The sequence below is a fragment of the Sinohyriopsis cumingii genome, chromosome 9 (assembly GCF_028554795.1).
Source record: "Sinohyriopsis cumingii isolate HCF-2022 chromosome 9, ASM2855479v2, whole genome shotgun sequence".
Classification (NCBI taxonomy): Eukaryota; Metazoa; Mollusca; class Bivalvia; order Unionida; family Unionidae; genus Sinohyriopsis; species Sinohyriopsis cumingii.
The window spans coordinates 92,261,053-92,275,032 of record NC_142969.1 but is presented as its reverse complement, the minus strand read 5'-3'; the positions used below and the strand labels follow the sequence as shown (position 1 = coordinate 92,275,032).

The window sequence follows — 13,980 nt, the reverse complement described above, 5'->3', positions numbered from 1 at the left end:
CTTCCTTCATTCCCATTTGGATTTCTTTCCTAGCAACTGTGGTATTGTTAGTGATGAACACGGCGAACGTTTTCATCAAGATATCGCAACAATGGAACAAAGATACCAGGGAAAAAGGTCCACTACAATGCTGGCTGACTACTGCTGGATACTCCTCAGAGATGCTCCCGAACAGCTGTACAAGAGACAGGCGAAGAAATCTAAGATGTAGTCAATGACTTGATTTTTTATAGGTAGGCTATTACAGTTGACCTTTTACTATTGGAATGCATTTCGTTATGTAAACATTAATTTCTTGCAGATTACAAAAAAACTAGAGCCAATTTTGCAATTTGACTGTCATATTCGTGTTCAGCACATAAAAATTGATAAGAATTGACTAATTTTATTTCAGTAACATGACTTTTGTAAAAATTTGTTGTCCAGTGTGACCTGACACCCTCTTTTAAGAGGACACAGACATTTCATGCCCTGCCAATGACCTGACAACCTCTTGCAAAAGGATGTGGACAACATGAGGTCATCTTTCAGTAAATGAAAGGACTCGAAAGTTGATCAAAATTAGCAGTAGAAAAATCAAGAAAATGTACTGTGTACATTTTATACTTTATTAAAAACCTCATTAATAATATTTTTTGAACAAAATGAAGTGTAAAAGCTTATTGGTGAAATTCTTTCCATATATTTATCATTCCAAAATATTCTCATGTATCTTTATATTTACATGTGAAAATACTTGATTTCATGTCAAATTGTGTGACAACTGATTATATGTGCCTACATAAGTTATACTGCAGCAAAAAAAAATAATATTTTGTTAACAATAAATGAAAACTGCATAACCTTTTAGACATGGAAATTATTGTTTGCTGAAGATATCTGACTTGTCCACCTTCACTATCTGACTTGTCCACCTTCACTTTTCTATGAGGTTGTGTCTCCTACATTACTTGTCAATAATGGTGTGCTACTTGCTCACCTGACTTGTTTTGTGGTTAGATACGGTAAAATAATTTACCAAAAAAATGTCAAAAATTAAATATAGTACAACAGATTAGGTTATCATACACCTGACTTATTTTGTGGTTAGATAAGGTAAAATAGTTTACAAAATGTCAAAAATTAAATATAGTACAACAGATTAGGTTGTCCTACACCTGGGATATTTTGTGGTTAGATAAGGTAAAATAATTTACAAAATGTCAAAAATTAAATATAGTAAAACAGATTAGGTTATCCTACAACAACTGTTTTCTTAGATCAATGATTTTTTTTGTGATGAGCCTATTGATGAAAACATGAATAAGAAGAGGGTGTCAGGGTGGAGAGATAAAGAGTGAGATTAATATTCTAAGCCAGTGTTTCTCAAACCTATAACATTTGGTTACCCTTTTTGGGACACTTGTCTTATTAGTGTATCCCTTCTCCAAGTGCTGTAGTGTTCTCATTTTAGTGCAAATTTTAGTAATTTATTTTCTGCCACCTACCACATGAAAACCTTGCATACCACCGGTGCTACGAGTACCACACTTTGAGAAACACTGTTCTAAATTCTGACTCAATAGCAGGACTGTTAAATTCTAAAAGACCTTTTTTTTGCCTGTGTAAAAAAAATATTTTTCAGCTTTGCCACTCATACCATGTTTTGTGCCACACAATGAGCTATACCTGGTACTATCATAAGAAAAGAAACTATCCTCAATATACTCAAGGACAACATTTTTATTGTGTTTAATATTTTACTAGATATATATGCTATCTACTGTTAGGTACATAATATGTTCTATGTCTGTTTTTTAAAATAACTACACCTCTTCTACATTTTTGGTTGTCTGTTTGCATAAATAAAAGGCTCAAATTAATTGTTTAAATTATTACAAATAAAATAAAGTGATGCAAGTCAATGCAGAAATGCCACAGGGAACTTAAACTTCTAACAAGGAAACTTAACTTAGCTTAATTAACATATCCAACCATAAAATATTATGAATATTATAATCTGTAAAACTAGCTGCAGTTAATGTTTACTCAAAATCTGTCTAAATTAATTTCAAAGCATACATATTTTTAGAATCCACATAAATTCTGCACACTACTGTGATGATAGAATGGTTCACATCACCTCAGGACTACATACCTTTTTGGGAGAAAAAACTCAATTACATAACTGAAATGAGTTTTATTCTACTGATAAATATGGGGACAATAATCTAATTTAAGGAGATTTTTAGGACTGAGTCTCTTGCTACTTTAAATGAACCAACTGATTACTATCTGGTTTCTTACAGGCACCAATTTTGCAAACATAATAGGGATATTTCATCTTTGAAAATTACACTTGCCTGGAACAAAGTCTTGCCATCAGACACTTGTTTGACAGAATTATTGACTAGTTATTGGTGTCTGGCTATCCTATTTTTTTAACTCTGACAACTCCATATGGAGACAAATATCCAAGCAAAATTTCATCTGTCAACTTCATATGGAAACAAATAAAAATTTCATCCATCAACTCCATATGAAAATAAATATTCAAGCAAAGTTTTATCTGTCACATACATATGGCAACAAATATCCAAGCAAAATTTCATCTGTTTTATGTTATGTAGTTTCTATTTTTCGTAGTGACAAGCTTCATGGGATGGACAGATGGTTATGACCAAATCAAGATCCCCCTCCCCCAGCATATAAATGTTAAGGTCAGTTATTTTAACTTTATAGTTCTCTATGACAACCATCTAAAAGATATTAAAACTGAAGAGAAATGGCAAATAATGTTTGCCAGATTTTGTGGGGCAATTGTCTATTTTTCTTTTTTGTCAAAAGAAGGGCAGCTTGTACTTACATTTGATACAACAGGGTCTGTCTGCTGTAGAGCTGGTTCCCAGTCCAAGCTGGCCCCAATCATTCCTTCCAAATGTAAATATCCTACCACTCTCTGAAAAATTTAGACTAAATGTAAAAAAACAAAAATACTAGAGTAACAGTGATGGCTCACCAATACAGATACCTACCCTTTTGCTACATATTCCAACCCACTACCCATATTCCATATCACATATATGGCACATCTTCTTGCTATAATTGCATTTTAAAATTTTTTGAAACTGTATTTGTAACTGAAATTTTTGTAAAGCTGACCATTGATCTCCTCCCAAAGGCCCAAGTATTGGGATCCACAAATTATTCCCCTCTTTTAGATCACAACTCCATGGGCAAAATAACTGTGAATTCTCAAGATTTTCACCCAGCAGAAGATGTTACAGATGGATGGATCGATGAACTGACAGACAGTGGGTATTACAATGTCCCTGGTGCTATTTTTTTAAAGCAAGTTTGCACTGACAAACATGAAATTAAGTATCTTCATCATAGCATGTTTGGTGGGATGTGATTTGGATTTTTAACACAGCTTTAACAATTTTTCAGTCATACTTCTATGATGTCTGCAATGTGGCAGTTTATAGTGATGTCTAGCACTGGGGCATCATGCCGCAGATATGTAGCATTATGTCCTACCCATTCACATTATCCTGACACCAGGCCAACCAGTCCTAACACTAACCTCTTAATGCTGAGCGCCAAGCGAGGCAGCTGTTAGTACCATTTTTGTAAGTCTTCGTTATGACTCGGTAGAGGATCAAACCCACCGGAGCGGTTTGCATGTTTGATGGGAACCATACAAGTGTATTGTGATTTAGGACAGCACTAATTATATTGATGCATGTTACAAGCATCTCATTGTCAACACCAGCTATTAGCGTGTTACAGGCCACATTGTACAAATGTGCATTACAAGCAACACTCTATCAAATCTGGGTATTACTGTGTTATGGGTCAGGTCACACTATACTGATGTATGTTACATGCAAAACTGGGCCTTACTTATTATATAAGAGATTACATTATACAAATGTATGTTACAAGCAAGATATCTCAAAAGTGGGTCTACCTGTGTTGATGGAGAGGTCAAATTATACAGATGTTACAAGCAACCATCAAATCTGGGCATTACTGTGTTATATGAGAAATCATATTATACAGCTGTTACAAGTAACATTGTCAAATCTGGTATTACTACTATAGGTCAAGTCACACTATACTGAAATATGTTACATGTAACAATATCAAATCTAGTATTGACTATGTTATAGGAGAGATCGCATTATGTAAGTGTATGTTACATGCAACATGCTGTCAAATGTGGGTATTACTGTGTTTTAGGGGAGTTCACAATATACAGATGTGTGTTACAAGCAGCACACTGTCAAAACCATGTTTGACTGTGTTACAGGTGAGGTAACATTATACTGATGTATGTTACAAGCAACACCTTGTGTCAAAACGTAATTTCTGTAAACAAAACTGCAAAGAAATCCCATCACAAACTCTTTTTAAAACTCACAACACAAACAAAAGTAAAAATAAATGAAAGACATAAGCATAGCTCATTTAATGAGATCCATGACCAGGTCAGTGTTAAAAGATGGGACAAAGTATTTGGGAGAGGGGAAGGGGGGATTCAGTAGTGTGTCAGTGTTACAAGATGTGTCAAAGAATATTGGGGGGAGTTTGGATGGAGTGGGGATGTATAGTGTCAGTACTACAATAGCAGAAAAGGTGTATTAGGGGGTTGGAAGGATCAAGTGGGTATGTATAATGTCAGTGTTACAAAAGGAACCAAGCTATTATATTAGGGAGGTAGATGCTATATAGTGACAGTGTTAAAACAAAGGGCCAATCTATACTGGAGATGAGGGCTCAATAATGTCAGTCTTAAGAGACTGACCAAGGTATACTGCAGAGGGGGATATTATATGATGTCAATATTACAAGAAGGACCAAGGTATTTGGGGAAGGGAGGAGGCTCTACAGTTTCAGTGTTACAAGAGGGGCCAAGCTATATTTGGGAGGAAGCTGCTCTATAGTGTCAGTGTAACAAGATGGGCTAATCTCTATAGAGGAGGCAGTTGCTCTATAATGGCATTGTAACAAAAGGGGACAAGCTATATGGGGGAGGTGGGCTCAGTAGTGCCAAGGTATACTGAGGATGGGAGGTTACTCTATAATGTCAAAGTTACATCAAGGGTCAAGGTATTTTAGGAGAGAGGAAGGGGGCTGTATATATCTTGACCAGGTTTATAGAGTTGAATAAGAGGGAGAGCAATCATCTAACGTCTTATCAAATAGAGAATTTCTGTTTAGTATAATAGATAAAAAAGCTGACGATGTGATTCATTTATATTACAGTTGAAATTATATAAGTGTAGATTTAACAATGAATTACCAAATATGACTCATTTTAAGAAAAAACTGAAATTACACATTCTGCCAGAAAAGATTATACTAATTATATATATAACATTTTTTATAAAAAGATGCTTTCAACTGAATATTAATTTATCTCTATTTACCATTCTATCCATAGTAAGATATGTTATACCTTTGGAGGTATTAATAGGTCGAGTAAACATGTCTATAGACAGTGATGCTTCCCTCACTCTCCTCAAAATCTTCGGGAACATTTATACTAGTCATGCATTAAGATGGAAACCTTGATCCACTATTTATCAACATTTCACGCATATATTGACCCAGTGAGTCAAGGCCCCCAATCTTACTGCACTCTGTTAATTAAAAATATATGTGCATACTGTTTTTGACATCACTTATCAACTTCATTTTTCAATTCATTTAAGTTGAAAGAGAGCAAAGTTCTTTTACCAGTGACTAGAACTGTGTGTTCATCTCCACAGGCAACTTGCGTAACTCTGTCGTTTCTGACCCAGAATTTATTAGGAAGATTGTCTGCAAATTTACTTTTTCCAAACGTAAATACAGCACCAGTTTCTGAAGAAAAATTTTTCAAAAAGAAATCAAACCATGTGATAATATAATTTACATAATACACAGAGACACCAAATACCAGTAAGATTCTTAAGAGACACCAAATACAGGTAAGACTAACAAATGAAAATTATTTGTATTATCTCCAAACTTTTCAGATAATGCTTATCATGTTATCTTGCTCACCTGTATATGTCTACCCATTCACCTGTCCATTGGTCTGTCCATTCACCTACCCATCTGTATATCTGTTTGTCCATCTACCTACCCATATGTATATGTGTCTGTCCATCCACTTACCCATCTGTATATATGTCTGTCCATCTACCAACCAAGCATTATATCTGTCTGTCCATCCAAAAGTTCATTTGTACATCTGTCTATCCATCTACCCGTCCATCTGTATATCTGTCTGTCCATCCACTGGTCCATTTGTTAATACTATTGTTTTTCTCTTATACCAATGAAGACCATAATGGCTATCATGAAGTCATGTTATCGCTTTTTCTTCTAGATGGCAAGATCTATTGACATTCTCTCACCAGGTGTCTTTTTATGATTTTTTTTGGTCCTAAATGGAAATGGCTCAAATATGAATATTGTAAATGGTCATTTAACCAAAAATAGGCTAAGACTTTAGCAATGACCTTGTGATATTTGTATTCATCTGTGACAAAGCATGACAAAGTTCTTTGGTTATAAATTAATATAATTCACATTAATCAGAATCATGTTACCTAAACTTATCAACATTAAACTGAGTTTATATATCTTTCATCAAAAAGGAAAAATGCAATATATTCTTAATTTATGGGACAATTTGAACTAATTTTTGCATATATAATGTAAATAAAATATTTATACCTAAACAAAAAAATATATGCATCTGCTTTTTATTTCACTGAAACACCCATTATATAAAATTTATATAAATGATTTAGCAAACAATAAAAACAACAACATGAGTGAAAACTTCTACCAGCAGGAAAAAGAAAACTTGCTGAAGAGTTGCAGTATTATTCTGCCTGACCAGGAAGGTTTTTTGGTCAATGTATTAAATGGTTAATAGGTTAATATACTGCTGAACAATCATGACAAGGAACAAAAAAAGTATTTAAAAAGAGGCATGTAATTATAAACTGTCGCACTGACAAATGTCTTGCTTTGATTTAAAAAATGAATGATTAACATAGTAAATTAGTAGTACATGTATGTATCAATGATTCCAAACCGTTGTTGGTTTCAACCTAAGAGATTTACTGTTGGTTGTTAATGCAACTTTAGATGCAAGGGACAAGCATGACCTTTTGTCCTCTTTAACTTTTAAATACATACCTTGGATAATGTTGTCAGAGAACTTGTCTAGTTGGTACAACATATTGTGGATCAAACACTGATGCCGTGTTTAAGAATTCAGTTTTTGACAAATCAATGTAGTGACACAAATTGTGAATGATAAAACTGGAAATGTCTTAAGTGATAGCTCTTTGGGATGAAATCTGTGCAACTAGCATAACCACAATCGCTGGTTGCCGATATGAAACATTCAGTATATCTTTAATGGAACCTGTCTCATGAGTCACATTGTTGCACACTAATGGTGGACTGTAACAAATTTAAAAGGTTTGTCATTCCACCTGAGTATTTGATTTTGGTTTTGAACATATTACCTAAAGCAACCAGTTTGTTAAGTGTACTGGTGCCAAACTCCCTTTTCACTTAAAAATTATTTCAAACAGAACTATCTTCCTGTGGCTGCCATGTTGGTAATGATGCTAAGCCTAATGGAAGACAGTGATCTGCTCAAATTTAGTTCCAGACAGTTCAGTGTAGATGAAGAAAACAACCAGTATACTGGCATTTCTGTACTAATACTGCAATATACTGTATAGGGCATTTTATATTGAAAATTTACCAGTATATCATTACACCCTTAGCAGTGACTGACAATAAGTTCCAAACATACCTGTAATAGAAATCTCATGAGTTATAGCATCAACAATTAACACTGTACTTCATTAAAAATGGCAGCATGCCTCAAAATAATCCTTGACATGCTGACTGACATGCTGACTGACATGCTGATTGACATCCTTGACATGCTGACTGACATGCTGATTGACATCCTTGACATGCTGACTGACATGCTGATTGACATCCTTGACATGCTGATTGTTTAAAGCTGGCAAGCAAGCAAATGGCTCAAGACTAGGTTTGACATGCTGACTGACATGCTGACTGACATGCGAATGGCTCATGACTAGGTTTGGATCGAAAATTCAGTGAATTCCAGATGTGTACAAATATTATGATTAAAATGTAACTGATCAGTTGAAACATAAATATTTATTCCTTATTTGTCAAAACTTGCCAGAAAATGCAAGTGATCTTGACATTGACTAAAAGAAGTGAATGACATACATTAGCTGAAAAACTGGCCAGTTATGTCAAGAGGAATGCAGTACATATAACACTAAAGGTAATACTATATGTTACAGTGGTGAGATCAGAGTATAAAACTTGCATAAAATAGAGCATTATGAATGGAACAAGACCCCTGCAACCTCCAGGATATAAAGCATGTAACAGTAGAATGCAGAACATATAAAAACTAAATAAAGCTGATTTATGTACCATGATATTACAAACAACACGACCCCTTTCACCCCTTATCAATCTTTTTGACTTGCTTGTGGGAAAGTGTCTTGGAAACCTAAGCTTGCCTGACCCTAATTTGAACTTGTCCCCAGACTTGGGCAAGTGGATTTGTAAATTCCTGAACCAACATGCCAATATGATTCATTCAGGTGTAGTAGTGGTAAGATTTTCAAAATGGCCACTTTTAGTTCCCTTTATTTTGGTGCAAGATTGATGGGTATTAATTTCAGTTATAGAGTATACAGCTTGGCCTTGTTTCAGATGTGCACCTGCTAGCTCCACTTAGTCATTTTCTCTTCCTGGATTTCAAAGGTAAATTGTAAAAACAAGAGCAGATAACTTTTTAACTTTTTATATATATTTCATTCATTACACTTTCAGAACATGGTAGTCTAGTGTGACAAAATTTGTTCTTCCTATATTAATAACTGTTAAAGATAGTATACTTTAGACTAATTCAGGCTGATTTTTTGAGCACATGGAAGCAGCCATTTTGGTTAGCTGTGTGTTTTTAGAGCATGTATGATTTTTACAAATACAATATCCAAAGAAATTTCAGGCACAGTATATTAAAGTAACATAGAGGTATGCCAACATTCTCTCCACTGCACAACTTGCAAATACAAACAACTTCACCTTACAATGGTTACTTTCTCAGAAGTACATGATACTGCAGAGTGCCTAAATTTCACTTAGAACCAACTAACACCAAACGAAGCCTTCTAGTTAAAATTCATGTCAATATAACTTTCCATTCAAGAGTACCAGTAGTAGCGATTACAAGATTGTCAAAATGGATGTCATTGTGACCACATTTGATATCAGACTGGTACCATTCACATTTTTGTCCAAAAAGAATTCATAAGAATTCTTCAGTAACAATCCCATGACCATCTTGTCAAAAGGAGTAGTGATTTGCAAAATGGCCACTGTGGTCACCATATTGGATGTCTGAATAATACAACATTCATCTGCACTAACCAGACCATGGGATGGTTTGGTTTGGTTTGGTGCTTTATGGTACAGCAACACAAGTAATCATTGGATGAATATGTGTCAAGTTTCATGCCAATTCTCCAAGTAGCTCAGAAGGAATGGCAATAATAAACTCGTGCCTAATAGATGGATGGCAGCTGAAGAACATATATGATCAACAGAGCAAAGAAAATTTGGTGACCACTACTTCATCTAGAAGATACAGTGAAGTAGCAGATCTGAATATTATGCTTTGTGAACATTATGTCATCCAATGATACATTCTGACTTGCACCTTCTGGTTCAAATCTTAAAGACTGTTGGAAGGAAAAAGTAAGTTTTCACCTGTAAAATGAAAGAGCCATTCACCATCTTATCTACAGCCTAACAATGTGTGAGCTGATCAAATTCTTTAAAGTACTGTGCATATGTGTGAACTATCCTTATCCTAAGTCTTGCACTCAATGGTTTACTCCTACTCTTGAACACTTCAAATAGAAGATCAATCATACTGTCTAAGTTTCCATGATTTAGTATAAAAGATACAAAACACTGATAAACATAAGCATGCAACCACAGAGGTTACTGTCTTTATGTACATAAGTATCCTATATACAAATATCAAAAGCAATGGCATCTTCAGTTAGTTCTGGAACCAGGTTATCAAGATTTAAGTCAAAGAAATAACACAAATTTGTTTTATAGTACATTAACATTTCAATTCATTTGAGCTTGAATTGTATCATTACTTTTCACTGGAGAAAAGTCACTTTGAGTGGTCTGAACTGAAGCAAAACTGGTATAACCCTTCATATGTATTGGTGTTGGATAGGAAAATTCTAACTGAGGCCCAATTTTAAGTAAGAAACATGGCTGAAGAATGTGTTAAAATGGATATAATGACATAATTATGGTCCAAGCTGGTACTGGTAATCTTATATAAGTCAGTCAGGACAATGGCTCTCTGGGACCCGAAATTCCAGGTAACATATGCATAAAATTCTCAATGGACACACCATTTCTCCCTGTGATGCATCTCGGTGACAAACCTTATTTCCCCACTGGATAATCCCCTTTTTCACAGTTTGGTCAGCCCTGGCCAATCTGCTGAATAGCTATAGACTTGACTTAAGTAAACAGATATGAAGCCAGTGTCACTAATTAGCAGTTAACATTGCTATTATCTAATGAAAAGGACTGTCCCTCAGAATGTCATTTGGAAATGCTTTAAAGAAACCATACTCTATTGAGTGTGTGCGTGTGTGTGTGTGATTTGGATTTTTGACATAGCTTTAACAATTTTTCAGTCATATCGCTATGATGTCTGCACTGTGGCAGTTTATAGTGATGTCTAGCACTGGGGTATCATGCTGCATGTAGCATCATGTCCCACCCAGTCACATTATCCTGACACCAGGCTGACCAGTCCTAACACTAACCTCTTAATGCTGAGTGCCAAGTGAGGCAGCTGTCAATACCATTTTTGTAAGTCTTTGGTATGAGTCGGCTGGAGATTGAACCCACAACCTCAGGCATCCAAGGCTGAAGCTCAAACCACTAGGCCAGCAGAGCAGTTGAGTGTGTGCATAATCAACTGCAAACTGATTGGTTAATAAATATTGACCTATCTTGTTTCAGTGGTACTTAAATAAAATTGGTGACACAAATATAAATCACAAATGTAATCAGAGCTTTTGAAAAGTCTGATTAAAAAAATATTATCATATAATCAATATGCCATAATAATAACTGCTATTTAAGTATGTGTGATTGCTACAGGGCACAAAATATCAGTATAGATTTTTTAAAAGAGTGCAGAAAAGCATCTTGACTTATAAAAATGAGCTGCGGCCAAAATCTCTTTACATTTTTCAGAAAATAGGCTTGTGATGTAAATAAGCCAATAAAAAAAGAAGAAAAACCACAGAAATGAAAGTTCAATTGACTGGTTATATCTGAGTATCAGTACCTAAAGTTTGTCTGAATTATTGTTGACAACAGTTCAAACCTTCAGTATCAAGTTACATGTATTTAGGTTCAGTACATGTTCCAAAATTATAGCCATTTTTCCATGGAACATATTTATTTTGAATCAGTTGGTTTTGTTTTTGCACATATACTGCATGGTTTATTTTCTAATTTCTTCTTTAATGATGGTAATTCACATACACACATGCACCCCCCCCACCATGCACACACACACACACATATATAAATACATATATATATATATATATATATATATATATATATATATATATATATATATATATATATATATACACACACACACACACCATAATGCCAGGTGTCTCACAATTTTGTGGGGTTGGAGATACTATTTTACTTGCAGAGAAAACTAAACAGAATTTTAAGTGACCATTCTTGGGACTGAAACTAACTGCTGACAATTTTATTGTTTTGATTTTTATTTGATTTTTAGTATTTTTGTAGGGATAAAAAAATATTATTAAATTTACATGTATACTGTTTAAACTTAACAATCTATTTACTGAAACTTATTTTTTTTGAGGAATTAAATTCTGCTATTATTAAATCATGGGTATGTGCTTTTCATTTTCCTTTCTATCTTTTGAAAGCGAGGGATTCCCAAGTTTATACCAGGGAGTCACATATATAGGCTGGGGATTCAGGAGTTACACGAGTGAAGAGACCTGGAATCCTCATCCCGAAATTGTTTTGACATTACTGAGAATGCTAAAGTAAATGGAATGGTACAATATTAAAGTTACTGAATGGAAATCTAGTGCAAAATAAAACGTTGTCATGCCATTTGTTGAAAATTTGCCTCCATAACCCTTTTCCAGCATTAAACAACCCACTCTGGTTATTATACTTCTGTATGATTTTTATACTGAATATTTATATAAAAAAGGACAGTAACCTCACATCATCATTAAAATCAAACCAGCATTTGTGAAATGCATCCCAATAAACGTTTTGAAAGTTTCCTCTCCAGTGATCTTTGAAACTGGGCAGGAATTTCAATTAGACAGTTTTACTAAATTGAATGAACGTGTATATGCACTATACAGGCAGAATAAATGCTACTTTCTAAAGAAACAAATAATGTTATAGGCCAAGTAAACATGTTAAGATAAGGCGTTTGATCCCGCGTCGAAAACTAGCACCGGCTTGCCACGAATAAAGATTTTATAAGAAATAATGTATTTTCTTTTAGCGTAGACCCAAGATATGATTAAAAATTATAGCTCATCTGGGATGTAAGTTATCGCGATAGCTACATATGCATAAACTATCACTGATATTTATTAAACTCGCAGTAATCGCATACCAGGAATGTCAGAATCGTCTTCTGTCGCCATATTTGTTGCCTAAACAACATTCGAGCTGTGTTGTGTACTTCCGGTATCATAAAGTATGGAGAAAAGCGCGAAACCGGTTCCATATATACTGTGAAGAATCAATCTTTGGCACGGAAGAAGAAGATATACCTACGAGGCGATCTAAGATACAGACTTGAATTACTCTCACCTCTGCCCGTCTAGCAAAAGATGAAGCAAAAACTTTAAGAAAGAAATGAAGTCACGCAAAGAAACATAGATAAATATACTTAGAAAGAAGAGCTTACTGCGAGAAACGAGTCCAAAACTTTAAGATTCAAGCATGTTCGTAGTTAGAAGGAATACTATGGCCTTCTATGGAAATGTAATATTATGGGACACTATATGCGTCTATAATGCAATTTAAGACGATAATATTATAGCCATCTGTGAGAATTTATAATTAGTGAACACTATGGCCATATATGTAAATTTAACATTAGTATGACACGATCGCAATCTATGGGATTTTAACGGTAAGGTACCCTATATGGGAATTTATTATGAGGATTTACCAAAGGTCCCTCAATAAGGAATAATATGGAAATGTAAACAGGTTGGGTATAAAAGTGACAAATAAGCACTGTAATAAACCCAAAGGGATAAATGGGGAGGAGGGGCAAAACCCTTCCTTTGTAAGAAATAAAACAAAAACAAATCCTACCCGCACCATATTTACTGTCCATCCTCCGCATTGTAATTACTATCCAAACATTATCAGTACAATCCAGCACCTTTTTCTTGAATACTATATAAACACACACCCGTACACTCTGATAAAGTGTGGAGTGTTTATACACATACTTTCATACAAACATAATATTATGTACAAGGGTATAAGTATTTACAGAAACTGTTATACACTTCTACACATCACGCACTCAGAGTGATAGTACCATGACTACGACTACCAATGATCATGTATTCGAAGTGATAGTACCATGACTACGACTACCAATGATAGTAGTAAATGGGGCCACTTTAGCGACAATGGGAATTAGCGTGTAAGAAAAGGCGATAAAATCTCACACAATAGTCTGTCTCTTACACTACCAAAGTACTATGTGGAAAAACGCTAGTATATATTTATAGTCACCACTGCCAGGACATTCCTTTGGAAAAACCTAGTATATAT

At 34.6% G+C, this 13,980-nt stretch overlaps 1 protein-coding gene across 2 annotated transcripts in view; it reads right to left on the bottom strand.

Annotated features, from left to right (window-relative positions):
- The window catches only part of LOC149792243 (X-linked retinitis pigmentosa GTPase regulator-like), an 86,592-nt gene extending 73,730 nt beyond the window's left edge, over positions 1–12,862 (bottom strand). For both annotated transcript variants that reach the window (XM_089970773.1, XM_089970774.1), the window contains exons 1-3: positions 12,797–12,862; positions 5,725–5,850; positions 2,846–2,938 (exon numbers count right to left, since the gene is read on the bottom strand). In XM_089970773.1, coding sequence (XP_089826899.1) covers positions 2,846–2,938; positions 5,725–5,850; positions 12,797–12,827 — 250 coding nt within the window. In that variant the 5' untranslated portion in view covers positions 12,828–12,862. The remainder of the gene's footprint in view (positions 1–2,845; positions 2,939–5,724; positions 5,851–12,796) is intronic.
- Positions 12,863–13,980: the final 1,118 nt, after the last annotated feature.